The sequence below is a fragment of the Alligator sinensis genome, unplaced genomic scaffold, assembly GCF_000455745.1.
Source record: "Alligator sinensis unplaced genomic scaffold, ASM45574v1 scaffold282_2, whole genome shotgun sequence".
In the NCBI taxonomy this organism is placed as follows: Eukaryota; Metazoa; Chordata; order Crocodylia; family Alligatoridae; genus Alligator; species Alligator sinensis.
In genome coordinates, this window is record NW_005841879.1 from 3,468,469 (window position 1) to 3,490,520 (window position 22,052).

The window sequence follows — 22,052 nt, forward strand, 5'->3', positions numbered from 1 at the left end:
AAATAACTTTCCGGGCGGCGCTGCAGCGCTGCAAACGCGGCACGTGCGCGCGCGGGCTGCACCGCGCAGCGTGGGCGCGGGGAGGACTCGCTCCTTCCAGCCCCAGCCATTAAACAGGTGGAGGAAGGAAGCCAGCTGCTGTTTGGGAATAGACAGGAGTCGCCCATCCCTCCTCCCTCCCGTCCGCGGCCCGGGTCCCACCGGTGGGACGTGCTAACAGATGTCTTGCACAGGCAGTCCTCGACTTGCCACCTTTTGCCCTTACGTTTATAAATGGACACCCCGCTTCAACTTTATAGCTCTTGATCTGACGCCATGTCACGCCACCGCGCAAGTGCACTGCGTCGCCCGTCTCTCTGGAAAGCGTCTGTCCAAACTTCCTTGGACGCTTTCTTTAAGAAAGCCCACGAGACTCCAGAAAACCTGCAGCTGAGACTCCCGAGAAGATGCCAGCCAAGAGCCCTTCAAAATGTCCAGCAAAGTCTCCTCAAAGAAGTCCTTCCAAATCAATATGATTGCTATTTACAATATAAAGACATTAATGTAGCTATATTACTCATCTATCATGGATTGAGTACAAAACACTGGGTTATTTTGGGGGAAAATAGGGTGTCTGGCCTTGGCTCAAGAACCAATCCCACATTCGTAACATTGCTGCCCAGGGGAAAATCCGTCCCTCCGAGCGACAGCGTTTCGACTTAAGACAGGGGTTTTCAGGAACCAATTGTGTCATAAGTCTGAGGATTGCCTGTAGTTACTTTATATGACAAAACTTATCATGTTTAAATTAAGCAAATGTTTAAGTTCAACCTTAAGGTTGTATCGTTTTAAATTTAAAGTTCAACCTTAAGGATGTGGCGCTCGCAGCGCTTCAGTATGAGGAGGAGAGGATAAGAACAAAGCAGATCCAGGGGGAGGCTGTCCTTGACTTTGGCAAACTGGTGGTGTGCAATCTGCCAGAGTTTGGGAACCGCTGCCGTAGAGGAAGGTGGGTAGTAGTGGACTGAGCGCTACATGCTAAAATCTCACTCAAAAAAAACTGAGCAGGGAATTTTCTCTCTCAGGTGTTGAAGTTCGAACGAAAACAGAGGCAAGGGAAGCAACTGGCACTCAGGGCCTGAAAATAAGCTCTCTCACCACCTGATCACAGGTTCCTATCCAGACAAACCAGTCTCTAAAGGGCTCCTCAGTGGTTTTCTAAGGAATAAAATCATGGTATAGGCATGTATCTAGATCAGGAGTCACAAACCAATGCATCTTTGCCAGTCTAACAGAAGAGGCTGAAGATCTGAGCCAGACACAAGAATACATAAATACATTTTTTCAGCTGATGGTTTCGGGTTAGGATCAAGACAGGTAACTAGAGGGGATCTTGTTTCGGACTTTTCCATCAATCTGGCAGCTTTCCGAAGCAGTAAATGGTAATTTTATTTCTAATGATCTGCCCCCTGCAAAAGCTATGAATCACAAGCATGAAAAGTTTCTCATTAATTAGAAAACACCCAAACCTCAACATAAATACAAGTAGACAGAAAAACTTAAACAAGAGAACAAAAGTCATATCAAAGGGGTGGGGGGAACCAACCTAGGAAAAAGGGACTTTATTTGTTGGGGGTTTTTTTGTTTCAAGAAGCAAGTGAATGGGTTGGATGTCAGAGAACTGCACCTTAGTCTTCCTCAGCAAAGTTTGATCATTAAGAGGTTTTGGATGTGATGACAGAACCCCTCCAAAGCAGGTGTCATGTGAACATAAGCCCCCCACTCCAGGTAAACTCAAGGAGCCTCTCGCACACATTAGAAAAATTAATCCTGCAGAGTTGGAAACCTGTCCCTCCTCTGAGGATCATCTTCAACAGCGGTAAGGCTAGGTCTTCCTTCAACAGAAGGATCTCCAGGGAGTGCATGTATGAGTTAGTGCTGTGCTATTACTGTCATTGAAAGGAAATTAACAAGATTCTAATTAGCAGTTTTGTTACAGGCAAATTACTATCTTCCAAGCTTTAGAGAGCCTCTTAATTTAGACTGCTGCTTCTCCCATTGCACATCCTGGAAACCCTGGCTTGTAAAACAGTAATTGCTATACAGAATGTGGAGCTGTAGATTGCAGTGGTGGAGATGGACTATGGAAAGGCTTCTGAGGAACACAGAGCTAAGGGTGTCAAACTCACCTTGCGGGCCAGGCTAGATCTGGACTGTGGGGATCCTTCTGGGGTGGATCCAGCTTGAGGTATGCATTGGCAGCAGCAACTCTGGCTCTGACCAGGGCATGCAGCAATGGCAGCTTTAGCTCTGACTGGCACAGGGCATGCAGCACAGCTTTGGCTCCTGCTGCATGCCACATGCTGGAGCTAGAGCTCTCACTGCATGTTAGGCCTGTGCAAAGCAGCTATGCCCTGCTGCCACTTGCCCTGCTGAGGCAGGGGGTGCAGGATCGAATTGGCTACCGAAGCTTCGCGCAGCCCTACTGCATGTCCCATGCTGCAGTGGTAGCTCTAACTCTGGCACAGAGCATGTAGCAATGGCTCCAGCATGGAGCCTGTGGCTGTTGAGGTACGGCCATGGCAGTGGCGATAGGTGAAGCAGCTGCAGAATGCCCTCCTGCTACCGATCATTGTGTCCATCAGGGCAAAGGGGCTGTGGGTTCAGTGGCAGGCCACTTCCACCTGGCCAAGACCCCCAACTTCCAGTGACCCAGGAGCCTGGGGACAGCAGTTCCATTAGCCAGATCCAGCCTGCAGGCCACATCCTAAACACCCCTGACTTTGAGGAAGCCTTGGGATTATAAATCACAATCTTCCTTTGCACGTGGCTCTTTGTATTGCAGCATCTATTAGGCCTTGGTACTGCAAGCAAAGTGTAGGTTTCAGTCCTACCCTGCTACAGAAGAAGTGTCTGAAAAGGTCAGCTGATGAATATGTGAGGAAGAGGTTTGGTAGTGGGGAAAGACCCAGCATCTGCCATGAGTTCACCAAGCCTTCTGCAAAAAATCAGACAGTTTGTCCAGAGGATTCTCCTTCAGCAAACAGGATTGCAAAGGGTTTTCACAAACCTCAGCTCTGATCCTGCAATCAGAGCCAAAAATGGAGACACTTTTTTTTTTTTTATTAAGGAAATTTTTTCATGTCCCAGGTCAAATTAGCCGGATCAGTTCCAAATCCTATGAGTCATTCAAGAACCATATGTGGCCCTACTACCAGCAAGTATCCTCCACCCCAAACTTTTCAGCCTGGGGCTTCAAATAGTTCCAGATCTTTTGGCAGACATCCTACATGCAGGCCCAAGCCTGCATGATGCCCCCGAGTTTCACTTGCCCTCAGCCACGTGGCAGCAGGAGCTTCAGTCTTGACTACAAGACCAGACTAGCTGTGCAGTGACCCATCACTAAAATGTGGCTACTTCTAGAATGAACTGCAATAATTTAGGGCAAGAAGTGAAGGACTGCATCTAACAAACTTCCAGCTGGAACTGGGTTAGGGCAGCGGGTCTGACCCCTCTTGTTCTCCTGGAAATTGCCTGGGGATCTCTAATGACCCACGATAGTCAGGACTTTGCTTTTACATTTTGCCCAGTGTCCCTGCCTGTCGCTGTTTGGGGCACCCACCTGTGGCTAGGCTTGGTATCCAAGCGCTCGTGTAGCCTGGGTTTGTTTCTGCCCTTTAGGTCTCACTTCTCAGGCGTCACGAAGGTCAAACTCCCACCCAAGGGATCAGCCCTGGGCCTCTCCCCAGACCCACCAGTTCCTCCTTTCAGTTCCAGGCTGTCTCCTCCTGCAGGGAAGGTGGCACAGAGGAGCGCAGTAAGCCTATTCCTTCTGATCCCTCACCACTTCCTTGGGCTGCCTCCTACCTACCCGGCTTATCAGCATGTCCCCCCCACAGTACTCTACCCCCAGCATCTCCAAGGCAATTTGTGTCCTTAACCTGCTGCCCCCTTATAGCAGTTCTTTCTAATTGGCTCCTTGGTCACAGCTGGGCAGATAATGAGCCCCTCCATTAACCCTTTCTAGACTGCTATTCTGTGGGCTTCATCAAACCAGCCCCAGCCACTCAGATGGTCTAGATCAGTGTTTCTCAGCCTATGGGTCGTGACCCAAAAGTGGGTCATAAGAATATACGAAAGGGTTGCGAATGAACTTTAAAAATGGATTCTCCTTTAAAGGAGAAAAACGTGGGAAAGCATGCATTTTCCCCTGCAGGCTGGCAGTTTCAGCCTGTGAAGGGCTGCTTGGGGCTCCCCCATGCCTCACACACCCACCCCCTGCCCCACACATTGCGGGGTTGGGGGTAAGGGGCACTGGGTCAGGACTGGCCATTTATGTTTACAAGTGGGTCCTGGTACAAAACAGGCTGAAAACCACTGGCCTGGATGTTCAGTAGAGGTCTCCTGACCCCCTACTCTCTAGCCTGACCTTGGCGACCCAATAGGATTCACAGCACAGGTTGCTGTGGAGCATCAAAAATAACAGACCTGTTTGAAATAGAGGCCAATTAGTATGTGAAGGTTAATTGCTAACATAAAACCAAGTCATGCTCTGCAATTAATTCTGAACTGACAGGCTATCAGACAGGAAGGTCAACGCTAAGAGGGCCAGGATACCTTCCAAAAGTTGAACTGAGATCTCTGTCCATTTGTACCAAGGCCTAGCACTGGAAACTCACAAGTCAGAACGGCTACAGGTGTAGGGGGGAGTCTGATCATGGTAACCGCAGCGAGATATTTGACTGGAACCAGTGATAGGATCTGCCAGGGGAGAAAAACACAAGCTCCCAGTTTCCCAACAATAGTACATGGACCTCGATTTGGGCCAGCCCACCTACAACTACCCGGCTGAGATTCCTATCTAGTAGTACGGCCACTTTAAGAACTTCGTTCCTTTGCATGCTCAGCGAGTACAATCCTTTGTCCTCTCTTCACCCCCAAGGAGCCCAGAACACTTTACAAATGATTAACAGCACCTCACGGCTCCCCAAGATTGCGGCGCTGACTACACTCCAGCTTTCAGCACCAAACTTGCTTTCCCCAAACCAGGGAGGAGTGCTGGGTTTGACACAAGGAGACCAATTTTCTTCAGCTAGAAAACCAACCTCTGCCTATTCCCCTGCCGGGATGGAATTCTTCTTTGTTAATTTGGACAACAACAAATGGTTGTTTTCACATTCAGTGCCCTAGGCAGGCGTTAAGCAATTCTTTTCCCCCAAAAGTATTCCCACAGCTCATTATCCATTCCAAAATGAAGGAGCTGAGAAGTGTGGAAGAATGATAGTGGGAGCTGCTTTCATGCCTGGCCTTGCAATCCCGCCCCTTCCTACAGATAAGAGTCAAGAGAACATTTGAGCTTCAAATCCTGTTGCTGTTCACCTGGTTCTGAAAGCGCTTTCCTTCTCTGCAGCTCAGATCTCGTTTTAAATGGCACAAGTAACAATTCTGACAACCCCCTTAAAAGATTTTTTTTCCCCTCCAGGCACAAGTCTTTTTCAGAACAAGATAGAAGTATAGGCTCCAAAGAACTTTCTTCTTCCTGAGGGGAGTCAGTCATTTTTTAAAGTTGAAATGGTAACCCAGCTGCAGTAGCATTAAGAAAATGGATTTAACTAAGCTCATTCCAATATTTGTATGCATTTTGCTGCTAAGCCCATTGTAATGTTATCAATAAGCATTTAAGACATTGTTACACTGAATATGCCTTTGTCTATTTTATCTTTACACAAAAACCTAACAAAGAAAAGTTGAATTACAGAATTAAAAAGGAAAGCAAACAACTAACTGCAGATTCTTCCTTTTAAAATAATATTAATAGAAAATTAATAAAGTCCTAGCAACAATCTATGAAACATTCAGGGTTGGGGAGCCGCACTGAGGCTTCTAAGGTGACATTTCTAAAGCACCGGAGGAGCTGCAGTCCCATTAACTTTATGTGGCTTATGATCCTAGATGCCCAAGTCACTTGTGAAAAACAGGACTTGTGTGCCCAAGTCACTCAGACGATTTCTGAAAATTTTACCCACTGACTCTGCAGGCTGCAGCTACTCAAGGGCAGCATTGACAGCAGAGCTGACAGCTCATCCGGTAGAGGGCAGAGGCACACACACAGATATTGGGGTGCACTGAAACACACGCATGAGAAATGCTAGGGCATGTTCTGCTTAGGATGCCTGGCTGCCTCCTTTCTGCCCAGATCCTAAACCCAGGGTCAAGAGTCAAGAGACTTGTATTCTGCTGATACGCTGCATGACCCTGGCTGAGGAAGTCACTCAGCCTCTCTGTGCTTCAACTTCCCGAGCTGAAGACTGGAGGGGGTCACTATTTTGTAAAGCGCTTGCACATCAAGAGATGCACAGTGCCAAAGGCTATGATAGTCATTTGCTAGAACTGCCCATAACATAGCTGTCAGTGCCCATGCATTTTACCATTAACTCCACACAGCCTTAATACTGTGCCTGTAGGTCAGTGAAGCGGCAGCTTCTTTGCAGTACACACTTGAAAACCATCAGCTTTGCTGTCACCCTGAGCTACTAGAATTGTGGCACTAGGTAGCACCAGGTGACAGAAAACAGAGGTAAGGGCTATGGCATATATCTAGCAAACACGTGGCCCACACTGCAGGTGGAAGAATTACTAGACCGTTACAGGGCCATCACTAAAACCAGGTTGGTCAAAACTAGCTTTGCTTTGACTTCCCCATTACAAGGAGGCACTGAGGGTGGCAGCCTACTCTGCAGCTGGATCTGAACAGTCTGGGGGGGTCCATGGGCAACTACTGCCCAGGGCTCAGATCCATGGCTCCTGCCTTAACTGGCTTCTAAAAAGGACAGGCAAGAACTCTACAAACATTAATAAAAGATTAGATGCACTTCAGCCTGCAAGAGACAGGGAAAATGGATGGCAGGGAAATATCTACTGACAGAAACAGCACTAATATTACTGAGAACGCAGGAGACTCCCAGGCACTGATGACCTGAAAAATAAGCCCTGAGCAAGGTGTCAGGTAGCTGGGAAAGGCACAGAAACCAGAGAGCCTGTAGCAACAACCAGCACATTTCATATTTTCTTTTTTGGTAATTAGCTAACAGCCAGGCTCCTGGCAGAGTCTGATTTCTTAAAGGGTATATAGGACCCAGAGGTCTATACAGGAGCACCAACCCTGCGTGAGAAGGACGTGTGAGGTCCCTTCAGGGGGAAAGTATCTTTCCTTCTCCATGCCAATTCAACCACTGCTCCCCTGGCCACACAGGTCAGTTCATGACAACTGGATATGGACACCCGTCCCCTAGGAACACTACCCCAATCCCAGAGACCACCAACACCTATCAGACATTGGCAGCTGATGAACATTACCCCCATGAGCAAAGGATTGATCTAATGATCTGGTGTCAGAAACTGAAGGGGGAACAGAAAGATGAACAGATAATGCCAAGTTAAAGTAGAGGGGACTCATGGTACATCTGCTCTACCCTGCAGTAACTTGAGGCATTTTACCCTGATGAAACAATTACTTAATTACTACAAATTAACTTCCACATAACGTGGGATAAAGCAGAACATACACAACAACTTAGCACAGATTGAGTGATGGGGAGGTGGGGGAATGGGGAGCAGGAAATCCTTTCCTCCCAGACATTTAACTGACTATAAATCTGTCTGTCCATTGCTGAGAAGCTCCTCCTCTCCTTCGTCAAACTTAAAAATATGCTTAGGACCAAAGAAGTGAATCAGAATGTATGAATCAGGTGTTTCTATGGGGGTGGGAGGGGAATGAATCTAAATGGAAACCAGACTCACACCTCTCTGGTCCATTTGGGTCCTATGAGAACTTCCACAAAAGCAAGGTAGCCCATCAATGGACTCAAACACAGAGGGCACCCAACTGTCTGCTACCCCTCACTTCCCTGTGACTGTTTTTAGCTGGGTTTTTCCTGCTACTCTTTCAATACCATCTGCTGAGAATCCTGTTCATGCTGGCAAGTCTTAGAAACTTCTTCCTAGATGGTCTGTTTTTACATGACTCATGCCGAATTTAACATTAGCAAGTCTTATACACAGAAGATAGAACATTAGGCAATTAAGCCTGAAAGGTAAATGCAAAGGGATGGAGCTGACCCTGCTTCATGGGCCTGAGTGAAGCTGAACTTTCTGTTAGTTAAAACATGAGAATGATGATTAAACTGGGATTTACTGGCTGGGAACATTGCTCAGTTCTCTCTCTGTCAGATGCCTTAGATTGAACATTGCTTTACTTATTTTGGAAGGACTTTTTACTGCAATGGCATCTCAATAATAGAGTTTCTTCCTTCCAAAGCAGATGCAAGATTTCCCTAGTTTTGCTTTACTGCAATCAGCTATCAGGCAAAATGTTTGCCAGTTGGGAGACATGATGGCAATGAAACATGAAACATAAATCAAGCAGGGCTCTGTGTCAGCAGCTGATATCATAAGAAGTGGCAGGAAAGAAGTGGCAAGGCAGCAAACATTTTCTTTAAAAGATTATATTCCAAGGAGCTCCAGGAGTAATACTAAAATCAAAAATCGCATTTAGGTCTAAAAACATGCTGGAGCATTTCTTGCCCTCTCAAGGCCTGAATTCCTTCACCGCTCCAAACACACAGCTCCCGTGAAAACTTCCACAGGATCCTCTCAGCAGTACCTCTTGTGGTCACAGCAACATGCTTGCCAAAGACCGAATCTAAAACAAAAACCGATGGAAAATGGGAAATCTGAAATGTCGAAAACTCCAGATGTTTAAAAGGGCTGTGGGGTGGGGAGGGGTTAAGGAAGAGAGAAGATCCTTTCCTTAGCATGAATATTTTCCAGCTCTGTTTCTTTTTTCTGCCATTCTGTTCTTTCTTGCCTGACTAAGTGGATTGTGCCTAATTGGTGAGAGGGCAAAGGTCCACGCAGTCTGGGAAGCAGGAGTCTGGCTGTAGCTCTGTTCCCAGCTCATGATCTTTTCACAGCTCCAGCAGCTCTGCCTATTGTTAATCCTAAGAGAGCAATCCAGGTCCAGTGAAAAGATAAGTTGCCAACCTCCCTTCCCACTGTGAAGGGCATCTTGTTTTTGAAAAGAATCTCCTCAGCCTCCCTTCCTGCTCTGGAAGTTTCATTCAGATTCAAAATTCATTTCTATGTTTCTTTCTTTGAGCACTACCATTAATTGAAACACTGATAGCAAAGAGCTGGAACAAAACGCTGGCGCACGACTCCGGACTGCAGCACTAAAGGCGGAAGAAAATTAAATGCATAACATTGCTTTGTACTGCTAAACCACTGATTGGCGTGATTTGCATGGATGCTGAGAAACAGTAATGCTTCAGTAGGGTTTTACAACAACACTTCCTCCCATCTGCAGCAATTTGCAAAAGAGCAGAATGGGCCGTAAATCAGAGAACTGGCAGGATCTCTGACAAATATGGCAAAGTTGCCAGATGCTCCACTAGAACAACATTTTCTTCCCAGTAGAGGAGGAGAAGAGAAGGGAGAAATCTCATTTCAAATGTACTAACTCTTCCCTGGGTTTGCAATACCTGGAATTTCCCCAATGTCTGTTCTAGGTGCCTGGATAAGTGTCTATTAACATCTCTGTGCAAGAGCTGAGTCATGTGCACAGAGAGCAGCTAGGACAAGCTTCATGTGGCTGCGAGTACTGCCAAACCCAGGCACATGTGAAACATAAGGCTGTCTTAAAAACAGTGAGAATTTAAGAAATGCTTAAAAACACCATTTGAGTTTTGAGCCTTGAGTTCTGTTACCAAGATTTCCTTGGAACCATGAAAGTTTAAAGCTATATTTTTAATAAGGGCTTTTTTACAGGATCCAAGGAGCCGGGGCTTTAAGCAAAACCCATGCGAACTGCCAGTCCTGGTGTATGCACATGCATGTACATGCAAGCATCGAGAGCTGCACCTAGATGCGTACAAATGTGCTACAACAGACCTGCATCCAAAAACAAAACCAAGCTGGTCAGCACAAGCATCTTGGAAAGCCAGGTATAAGTGGTGTTCCTGCCAGGGCTGGTTTAGCAACGTCCCAATGCTGAGGAGTAAAAGACAGGGAAATCCCCGCACAGCTCCCTCCAGCTCAAACCCTCTCCACTCTCAAGGGCAATTACTGAATGTCGACATGCACCGATTAGCGCATTACGCTGCAGGTTAAGGTATTTTCTTAAGATGAGGCAGTGTATGTCCCCAGTAAGCAGTTTGATACAGTTCACTGAAACTGATGAGTCTGCTTTGCCCTGATTTCGTACTTCTGTTCTACAAGGTTCACCTGGTCTCCTTGAAATAAAGCCAGCTGCTCAAATAGAAAGCTGAGGGGAAAAAAAACCTACCTCAAGCACCCGCACTCTGCGTAAGAATGCACCATTAAAATCAGTCTCTGGAAACACTGCGGTACGCGAGGTCATGTGCTGCTCTGCCAAGGTTGGACTGGAAAGTAAATTTAGGGAAACTGAGGTCTTGAAGCTATGCTGCCCTCTAGTGGCACAAACTGCCATTCCTAAGCATATAAGCTTTGAAACAGCCATCAGGGCTCGTGGGAGAGGGGATATCTTTTATTAGACCAGCAAGATTTTTGCAAACAAATTTATTTAATTTTTTTGCAAAAACCTTGCTGGTCTAATAAAAGGTATCACCTCTCCCATGAGCTCTGATTGCTTTTTCCTGTAGACCAATATGGCTACAACCTGGTTACCTTGAAACAGCCAGGCAGTTTCAGATTTACATCATGGGGAAGATAAAAAGATAAGTCTCAGTTACTGGATTATGCCAGCTTTACACCAACATAGCTAAGATCAGAATCTGACCTATGACACCCACAACAAACTCGACCTTAAAGGAAAATACCCTCTCATTGGACTAACTCAGACACATTTCTGGGCTGCCAAGTACATTAGGAGGGCCTGTAAATGCAATAGGATGTAATACCTGTTACAAGTTATTGCCCTTTGATGAAGCCCCTACCTTAAATTCCACCAAGCAGAGGGAAGGGCAGCTTTCACATGCTCTTATTTCAGGTTCCTCCAACAACTCTTCCAGCTAGATATTGTCAAAGCCTGTAAACTAACCTGAGTGCTGTTTGCTGGCCGAGGTAAGATGCATTCCTGTTCTCACTTGTCTCCAATGCCCACATCACTTTAGCAGCTTGCTTCACAGTCCAGGGGGTCAAAGCAAAGATCAAATGGGACCTGGAGACTTACCTCCTCCCCCACCCCAGGGGAGAAGCACTGTGGGGAGATGGTAGTGGTGGGAGGAAGAAATTTGAACTGGGAGTGCACAGGCTGTGTGTATTGTGTGGGTTAGTTTTCCCTCTACCTGTAAAAGTAGAATCCAAATGGCGGCAGTTCCTTAGACCAAAGCTGGCCCTTCTTCAACAAAGTGAGCCTGCACATTTCAGGTCCGAAGGCTAGATTGTGGTGTTATCATTAGCCCTGAGGAAGGACCTGTGCTTCACTGCACTGGCCCAGAAGCACACCAAGGAGTGGCCAAGTATTTTCATAAGAGTCCAGCCTCAAATGGTCCATGAAGCCTTGTGACCAGGCATCTGAACCTAGTTCCATTTGTCCTAGCAACAACACAATGATGCACTCTCTCAAGTCAGAAGCTGCACCAAAGTGATTCTATCTCTACATACGAATAATGTGCAAGCCTGTACTTACTTGTATCCTGAAGAAGAGGATATAACACATCAGCCCTAAGGGGAGAATCTAATTCACTATGTTGTCTGAGAGCAGAACAAGAAAGGTCATAAATGCAAGCAGAAGACACAAGGCATATTAAAGCAGAGGTACTGCAACATCAGGAACTTTATCAGCAAGAAGCCACAAAAGGAAAAAACAAGAAGACACTGCACTCCTTCCCCCTTCAATATCTGTCCTTTTTCAGTAAGGCTTGTCACCCAGGTGGGCACTACCAACTAACATGAGTTGCATTAAAATAAGCAGTCTGTGTACAGCTGAGATTTTCAGCTAATTGGTCTTGAATTACCTGACAGGACCAGAGTACAGGAAGCCATGTTGAGGATGTCACAAAGATGTTAACAACACAGTAACAGAGAGCTGGCAGTTCAGGTCTTCACAGGTTAAAAGCCTTTCACACTCCATTAGTATTACATGCACTTGTCTGGATTGTTTGTCTGGTGCTGGAAGAGACGAGAGCCACTGCTGGCATCAACTGGCCTAGTTCCACTGACTGAATGGAAGTCAATGAAGGTTAGTCTGTCTACACCAGCTGACAATCTGGTCAATGGTGCTGTCTGTATATCTCCTTTGCTATATCAATGCTCAGCTGTACTTTAAGAAAGCATCCTACCAGATTTGAAGACTGCCACTGTCACTCTCTCTATCCATGTGAGTGAGGTTCATAACTGCAATTACCTGGATGCTTTCAGGGTCTTCTGCCCCTCAATATAACATTCCTCACAAGTAGCAATGAGTTATAACTGAGCACTTGTTTCTTTCTGCAGGAGCTCAGGTGCCAGGAATAGCAGGTCAGGTATTTCAAGAAGCTATATTCAGTTGTTACCATGGAAACACATGTTATCTTTTAATGCTCGTCAAAAAATCTGTATAAGGCACATTCAATTAATACCAAAATATTCACCCAAACAGGGAGCAAACACCTGAACAGCAACAGCAATCCAAGATTGGAAACTTCTTGTGGAAAGCAAGGCAACTACTTGGCCAGCTTTGCCAAAAGAGGACTTCTGGAATGGAACATTGCCAAGGATGGATGAAGGGACAGAAGCTCGTTTAAGATTAACTGGTTTTTCTTTCCTAGCAGCCAACAGTTTCTTCTGAAGACTTTAGGACACAAATTCTTCCTCTCTGAGGTGATACTGCTGGCATCAAGCTATGGATCACTCTGTTCATACAGCGCATCAGGAGAAAGCCCAAACAACTGTTCCAGGCTCTTCTTTAGCATCTCCGCTGATTTTCCCTAATAACAGAAAGTGACATGACCCAATCAGAGGAAGGTTCAGTACATGCAACTATCCAAGCCCTCTCTCCAATGGTAACTGCAAGATCAGCAGCATGTAGCCAGTTCTACATGGATAGTGTCTTGCAGTGCCTTAACAGCCAAGCATGCAACATACACAGGAGATGAGAAATACAAGACAAGACCCCTTCTTTTTAAACTAAAAAGGACTTCCGAGATGTACTGAAGGGCTGGTTTGATATACATATAGCTCTTTGTTGCTCTTAAAACTACCTTAACCATTCTTTCTTCCATCCAGCATGGGAGAAATTACTGTCCTCTAGCCAGCATCAGTGCTGATGCTTTACCAGCCAAAGGTATTCTTGAGCAAAGAAGTGCAACGCACACTATTCTGCTATAGGCAGGGGCTACTACAAAGACGGGTCTTGCCTTGATTGCATGAATCCGTGTTTGCAACCTCCAAAAGCAGAAGGCAAGAAATTCTGTAGCAGTTTCAAACAAGCATAAAAAGTGGAGAGTTTTTGGGATTTGTTTTTTTTTTTAACCAAATTTAGTAGGACAATACATACTCCCAGCAGTCCCCAGTACATGATGTTTCTGCTCATTTTAATCCAGGCTGCCATGACATTTTCTGGTTTGGGTACATTAGAGCTTCTGCACTGACAGTGCATAGTTTCTGTGCAAGTTGCAGGGAGGAACCTGCAGGCTCTCTGAGTGAGGCAAGGCATGATGCAGACTTCAGCATTGGTGAGCCCGAGAGTGGCACTGTGGGGTTGTGGGACACCTCTATTAGCAAAATGGTTGTGTTCAAATGGTCAGTGATGAAATAGAAAATAATAGGGACAATCGAATTTTCATCACTGGGTCTCAGAGTAAATACTGAGGCAAAAAGGGCATTTTCGCACTTCTCAACAGTGGATGCTGGCTGGCTGCAGATTCAGGAAACTCATGGGGTTTTCACAGTCTTGAGGATTAGACACATAAATTCTCCTTTAAAAGGAAACATATTCTGGAATATAATTCCACAGCAGGGGTGATTTCTGTGGCAAAGTTGATGGCTACCAAACTGTGGAGTACTCTTAAAAAACCCTCGGATAGCTGTGAACATGATTCTTGTTAAAATAAAACCACCCACATGATATTCTTCTTCAGCTGTCTGAGCCACAAGTTGTTTACTCACCTGTATCATTACTAGCTTTGATTTCCTTCCTCCTGGAACGTGGAATGTCATAAATAACAGAAGTTTCATCTTTATTAGAGTTGTGATCTGTAAAGCAAGTGAAAAATAAACTGCTGGCAGCAGTGCCATCACCCCTTCTACTGATTTCTACAGAGTTCGTAAAAGCACACCGTAATTGAAGCCTTAAGTGTTAACAGTCACTTGTGGCAGCAAGAGTATCCCAAGCATTTATCCACGTGGTCATGTTCTAAATGATAGCTTATGGGATGAAAGCCCTGTAGAGTCTTGTGATGTAGAGACTATCCTGAACTCAAAGCTTATACCTAAACATACTCCTGAACTTTAGGAAACTCTACGTTCAGCTCCAAACATGGGGCTACCCATGATTCTGTTCTTTCAGAGTTAAAGATATATCAAGATCTCACCCCACAGTGACAGAGTAAATATCATATTCTCTACTCACTGGTCTCATTGTCAGGGTTGTCCTCCAAAGGCTCCATTTTTGGAGCTCTGTAATGAGGTGAGCTCCTTTCATTATAATCTTCAAGAGAAAAGAGAAACAAAAGATAAATATCAAGCAGCCTTTGTTAATGAAGTGACACTGGATTTAGATATATTTCTAAAGCCACAGCTCCAATAGGGTCTAAAAGTCACAACACTTGGGTTTTATTTTCAATTTGCCATAACTCCTCTGCGACTCTGGGGAGGTCAGAACTCCTCAGTGCCTCTTCTTCCCTTTCTGCAAAATGGATAGAATGATGCTGACAAAGAGGATGAATCGCTATCTGAACTGCTTTGTGATAGCTGGATGAAAGGTGCTTGACAAATCTAAGTCACTGTAAACAGAAATCTGATGCACTGAACTTAATGTGTTGGAACCAAACTGCTAACAGCAACTCTGAAACAACAGGCTCCCCACAGCACTCCTTAGTCCTCAAGATTCCCCAGCTGAAACCTGTAGGTTGACAAGTCTCCAAATCCTCAGAGATAAGAGGAATTTATCAGCAATAAAACCCAGAACACCCTAACCAGGACCTCTTCTCCTTCTAAGAAATCTATAGCTTTTTTTAAATTAAATCCAAAATTCCAGTTACAAATATGAAAGAACTCACTTGAAGTATGTCCATATCTAGTTTTCATGGTCTCCTCTGATACTAAAAAGTTATTAGTTCTGGATGTTTCACCAAAGCTCTCAGCACACAGTATGGTGTCATAGAGACTTTCTTTTTTACCATCTGTAATAATTTGAGTTCTTGCCATCACAACAGGTACATCATAACTAATAAAAGAACAAACAGGACAAAAGACACAGTAACTGATGGCTCTCAGAGGTTATATGTAACATGCTCTTTAGGTTTCAGATAAGGATGACACTTTTGCATTTTGGTGATACGAGTTTGATAAAAATAGTATAAAAATGCAATGATGAGCAGTTCTGGCCTGGGTCATCATCTCAACAACTCTTCATGAAGAAGAAAATCCCTTGATTTTATGGAGGGCAGAAGACAGCCCACCTCAAAGGGAGGACAAATATTGTCCAACTAGAAAAAACAACTTTCTATAAGCAGTACCAAAATCAAGATTCCCCAAAGGCTGGCTTTCAGCAATAACCGAGAAATCAAGAGCATGTTTTTTCACTATATCATGGATCAACTGATCTAAAAAGCTACTTTTAATTAAAGCAAGTTACACTGCCTCCTTAACAGCTGGCACATTGAAACAAAAAGTTCCTCTTGCATCAAAGGATGTGGAAGCAAGCTACTCAAATTATGCAGTCTAAAGTTTTCCTATACTACCTAGGCCTACTTGCCTGAAAGCTATAGGGTCTTGGCAAGCCGAGAGTCACACACTCTCAAGAGAGACAATCACAAGCAACTGCATTTCAATGCGTCTGCAGTACAAAACTTACCACATGCAAGCTGTCTCTTCTCCATCAGGCCCCAGAAGATGCATTGATCTCCACAAGACTTTAATCCAGGTAGCACGTAAATCAGCAGATTCTGCAGACTGGCCAAAAAAAACCCAGTAATTAAGGACATTTACCCAGAACAAAAAGTTAACAGAGCATATATATATTATTGATGCATGTTCATTTCACCAAGCTTTTATAATTATTTTTCATCACCAGACTACTGCTCTTTTTTCTTATTTTGTCTTTACAATAGAGCTAGGGATATATGCTGGACAGAAGAAATTGAACAGAAAACTATGAAACCAATTCAAAGTCCATTGAAGACAATGGAAAGATTCCCACTGCCATTTTCTCTCAAATGTGGTGTGACTCAGTCTTGCATCTCTGTTTCCTGGGTATCGTTGGACAGAATTACAATAGAGCAACATGGCTTGGACTTATGCTAACTGCTAGAGTGCACAAGACTTGGGGAGGAATGATTTCAGCAGCCCAGACTCCAAAATGGGTCATGCAGCATAGTAAAGAAAACTCAGGGGCCTATTACAAATGGTTAGAAATAGCCATCAAAAGGAAGAAGTGACTTGAGAACTAATGAAAAGTTGTAAGTCCCAGTACAGGTGAATGTAGCAGAGGACTGAGGACCCAGTACCCCAAATGGATTAATGGCATAGATACTTCAGAAAGGATCAACTTTGATGCCATGCAAAATTATTCAGGCCTATGACCAAATGAACTTATGAACTGAACTGCAATCACTTAATGGGCACCATATTCTTCCACATGGAAGTTGAAGCATGTTGACAGGGCAAGGTGGGGAAGCTTATACCACACATGCCCACAGAATGGCCGTTTTTGGAAGAGGCGTGTGTAACAACTGCTGTCATGTCTTTGGCTTCCACCATCACCAGCACCACACTTGTATTTAAAAAATACTTTGGGGGCATGGAAAAAAGACTGAGTGCTAGCAGAATCCATTAGCTCTTGCAATCAGTGGAAACTCCCCATCGGCTTCTCATTAGACACACCCTACTCCAGAGGAAGACGAACAACAGCCCAGCACTACTCAACCACTGGCCTACCCATCCTCAGCTATTACACTGTGGTATAGTGCGTATAATATTCTTCTCTGACTCAACATTGGATGTGAGCAAGAATTGATTTGATTAAGTGGGGACAATCCTACTGTACTTCACTGATGCTATATATTTGTTGGACTGATACTATATTCTTACCAAGAGTTTCTTCTTCCCGTTTTTCATTATGATTTTAAAGCGGTAATCAACATTCATAGCTTGGGTCTCACACACCGCCTTCATCTAAAAAGACATTTGCCATGAAGAAAAACATCTGCCAATACACACAAACTTTCTAAAAATGCCCTTAGCATTTCTATTTAAGAAACGGAGCTTATTCCTGGGAGAGGAAACTGTATGAATGTATATTGGGCCAGACCTTCAGACAGAATTAACTGGCATATTTTCACTGCCTGCAGTCACAGCTCAGATTTGGCCATTACATCTTGACCCGTTTGGTTACTCTAAGACTAGGAATCCTGCAAAGATCAGTCTTCATTGTAGCCTGCTATGCCTGTGAAGTAGAAGTTACAGTATTCTGTGCAAATACAATCCTGCAAGCTTGGTGTCAGACTTAGTGGGTGTGCAAGATGGGCTCTGGTATTTGGTAACAGGAGGCAGTAAGACATCCTGAAACCTTATGTTACCAACCATTTCTCCAGCCTGAGGACTAAAGGCGCTTGGCTTGACATGTGGCTAAAGCTATGTGTGTACTGGCCAGCAGGGTCAATGCAGAGATGGACAAGATGCTTTACTGTAAAGAAGCATACAGCAATTGTAGCCAGGACAGCTTTACACTATCTGAGTAGTATTCACTACAAGGTTCATTCCTTCATTTATGTTTTGGAACAAGAAACCAAATGCAGAAAGTACTGCTTTGAATTATAGGGAATTCTTTGCCAGATGGTTCCCAGGAGGGTCTCTCTCTCAAAAAAAAAAAAAAAATAAAATAAAATACACGAAGCACTTCTGACACTTCTCAGCTTGGCATGTGGGCAATCACTGGTTTTACTTACTGTGTGGATGGAGTACTGTCCACGGAGGTACGACTGGAAAAGAATGTTACACTAATTACTGGTGGAAAAAGTCTACATCAGTAGGGGGAAAAGTAAATTATAAAACCTACTGCATCTCCATGTTTCTTAGTGAAGAAGAAGAGGGTGGTATTTTGGAGTCGGAACCAGTACTTTGTCCATGTCAATTTCTATTTAAAAATCAGGGCAAATGTTAGAATATTTACGTTAATGGCATAAAATACTTCAACGCATTCCAGGCTCTAATATCAACTTGCTATGGGACCATGAATACTATGGCTCTTAGGTAACCTACCTGTAAAAGGGGTAGGGAGAGGACTGGTTTGTATAATAACTTGAGAAAGACATTTGTAGAAACACAAACTAGTTATTTCATACACATGCATGGAGTCTCTCTCTCTCTCTTTCCCCATTCCCCCCATGCCTTCAATACCAAAGGCCTTAGAGATGAGATTTTCAAAGGTTCCTAGGACTATTAATTTCCACTGACATTTAATGGAAGTTGGGTACTAAACTCTTAGACCCCTTTGTATATTATAGTCTACATTTCTTTACATATAAAGCTCAAGGTCTTGCCTTGAAACTGAATGGCAGCACGCTGGCAGGAAACCAAGGAGAGCTTTACCAGGCAATTAAATGGAAATGGAGCTATATGAATTTGCCAAAAGTTATCCAACAAAGATACAACCCTGTGAAATACTGTATGTTGTTTTCTGGTTAAACCTCATCAGGAGATGCTCCTAGCTTTGCAGAAATGCTGTAGCCAATAAACACCACCATTTTTATTTGTGAGGAGACTGGATGGTTGCACAAGTTAGCACAAAGACATGACTATCTTCACACCTACAGGTTGCTGCTCTAAATCATGTCCAGAAACGACCAGATGAGTGGGAACTGCTGGGTGATGAGCTCTCTTGGAAATCTAGGGTCTACAACCTTTTTGGGTTACCAATTGATTCCTTTTCACACTTTTTTCCCCATTGCACAGCATTTTAGTTTAAAAACAAACTTTCCACTCGCACAGCTTTCTAGTAAGGGTCTCAAATACCTTACAAAAATAACATCTCAATATCAGAGAGATTAAAAAACAGATGATTTAAAATAAGAATTAAGCAGTTATGAAAGATCATTCAAGCTAGGAACACACATTGCATTTATCCTAGGTCAAATTGTGACTGTGTTTGCCCTGGAACAGAAAAGTCCTGGGATTGGCATGTTCACACATTTCTCTCCCAAACAGGGTTTAGTGAGCAGTTGAATGCACTACTTTTCTGCCATTGACTCAATGATGCAATCCCAAACCAACTATTCAGATGCACTTTGCAATGTCCCAGGTAAAACTGTTAGCATTTCTTATCCCATGAACCTTTTAAGGGTTTGGTCCAGGACAAATGACATAGACCTTTTAACGACTGCACTTTGTCCCAGGATAAAGTAGTTTCGCCTGGGACAAATGCAACACCTGTTTGCAACCTCAGGGAAACAACAGACAAGCACGAATAGACTGCAGAAGTTCTTGCCACAAAGCCGTTTCTAACACTCACTGGCAGCATTGTCATTACCTTGGCCAAGACGATTAGACCCTGCTAGCTGCAAATTAGTGTTTGTAACTGACAAAACACATCAAGGATAAATGAGGTCAGGTGATCTCTGTACTGCCACTTGCCCAAGAAATGAATCAAATCTGACAATTGAACATTGGTGTCAGGAAATGCATTTTGATACTACAAATTGAAACCACCTATTCCCTTAGGTAGCTATTACACAGACTTCTGCAGAGCCTGTACCTCCTTTGGAAGGAGTGGAAGTATGAGAATGGAAAAGCAATCCTGCCCTAGAAGACAATAAAAAACTGGACATTGAAAAATTAATTCTGATACAGAATTAGGACCTGAAACAGCATATACACGTGTGCTTAATTTAATTCAAGTGCAGAATGAAATCCATTCCTATTCAAAAAAGTACTTAAATTATTTCAATATACTTAGTAGACAACACTGAGCATTGAGCAACATCTACAGAATTTAAGCATGAGCTTAAGTGCTCTGAAATTAGACATCCTTTTAGAGTTTATCAATAGTTATTCTGAAGTATATTCAGACAGATCCACATTCTTCATTAAATGGAATAAGCCACGATAGAGATCAGCTCTGTTTCACTTTTTCCAGCTTTTGTTACCTCTGCAATCTTTTCTTAAAAAGAAAAAGATAAAGAAGCTGTCAAAGTTACACAATCTCTCCCGTCCCCTCCCCATTTAATTCAGCTGAAAAGGGAAAAGTAAGAAGTGAACACATTAGACTTTGTTCTCGGCCTTTTTTTTTATCAATACAAAAATTCGTTTCTTTTAAAAGTATCTTGATAAAAATATAAAAGTCTATTACAGCATGAAAAAGTCTGTTACTATTATGGAAAATGGTATTTTGATGCATATTATTGTACTTCTTATAAGTGAATTGTTTAGACAACTGTAAAGCACAGTATTTTTTAAAAATTACAATCCTACATCCCAATATTACAAATACTTAAATACATTTGTAATTACAGGAAAGACCAGAACCCCAATAACCATTTTGTGGATTTTAAAATATTGATATTCTCTGAATTGGGTATACTGGTTAATTTTTTTTCCTAAAATACATTCTGCAGCAGTTTTAATTACTGCTTAAGCTACTGTGGTATTGAACATATGCAAATAAAACAATAAACTTACTTTAATTGTCTAAAGTAATTTAGCCTTATAGACATATTCTATTATCAAAGTAAGAAATATATGCAATCACTTTACATTAGATTTTGAAATGTTGCATTGGCAAAGAAATTCCTAGCCTACTGAATAATTACAGAATTAAAAACATAAAAACGTAGTTGCCTTAACTGTACATGTAACTTCCTTTTGTTTTGGATGACTACAGACCAAACAGAACGGCTTCCCCCCCAGAGTTCTAATAATACCTTTCCCATCAGATTTAGGAAGAATTTATTCTACCCCCTCTCCCCACATCTTTCCAGGAAAAGTACTAACCAATTTATCTTTTCTTTTCTTCAAGAAGCTTTCAAAAATCAAATCATCTTCTACAGCCATTGCAATAGTATTCCCTGGGTCAGGGGCTTGTCAGGACTCTTCTGATGCCAAGTGGAACAGGTGAACTTCCTCATTTGCTACTTCTCTCTCCTCATTTCTCTGGTGAGGTCAGCTTCATGGACAGAGAAGCATTCTTTCAAATACTTCCTAAAAATATCCCCTTTTTCCTCCTCCCACTGTTTTGCACTTGTCAGAAAACCCTCAAATTCTCCCCCAGAGAGATCTCAACACACTTCCATTGTATGATGCATTTTCATATTCTCAGAACTATTTAAAGGTAACACTAAAAAACAAGAAATTAATTATTTCTTCTCCCCTTATATTTCAGAGTGGAATTGTTTGCAAGGAAACACAAGAAACTTAAGGCCCAAATATTTCTGTCCTTCTACCATGCAATTTTTTATGCAACCCAGAGCAGAATCCAGCTAAGGCAGTCAGACTATAGAACAGGAGGATTTTAGTGTAGTTATGGTAAATAATAGATGCTTACTGTAATTACATTCTTTGAAGCTCATTTTCATGTACAGGCAACTCCCGCTTAGCACTGTTTCGCTATAACGTTCCTTTTAAATTGATACCTGATTCCACTTGGTGCTCGGCGAATTTCATTATAACGCTCGCGGTCGCCATCTTGGGTCATCAAAAACTTTTGGTTTCGCTTAACGCTTGTTTTTTCAGGAACCAATTAAGAGTGCTAAGCGGGGGTTGCCTGCATCTGCCAAATGAAAATGTATTAAAATATGGCTAGTAATGGAGAAAGTATGAATTGGCCACAAGTTCTTTGAAAATTGCTTTCCCTTGAAAAATCAGGAGAGATTACACAGAAGTCACTGGAGACACGAGTC

General features: G+C 43.3%; 1 protein-coding gene across 2 annotated transcripts; it reads right to left on the bottom strand.

The window, feature by feature from the left end:
• Positions 1–11,844: 11,844 nt before the first annotated feature.
• LOC112549188 lies at positions 11,845–22,022 on the bottom strand. Of its 2 annotated transcripts, XM_025196315.1 has the most exons (9): positions 21,148–22,022; positions 18,218–18,295; positions 18,108–18,140; positions 17,251–17,334; positions 16,016–16,113; positions 15,219–15,385; positions 14,570–14,647; positions 14,107–14,193; positions 11,845–12,926 (listed from the first exon to the last, which is right to left on the bottom strand). In XM_025196315.1, exons 1-9 carry the CDS (start codon positions 21,205–21,207, stop codon positions 12,868–12,870), a joined length of 744 nt encoding a protein of 247 aa, XP_025052100.1. In that variant the 5' UTR covers positions 21,208–22,022; the 3' UTR covers positions 11,845–12,867. The 2 variants fall into 2 exon arrangements, with proteins under 2 accessions (XP_025052100.1, XP_025052101.1); XM_025196316.1 differs by lacking the exon at positions 18,108–18,140.
• Positions 22,023–22,052: the final 30 nt, after the last annotated feature.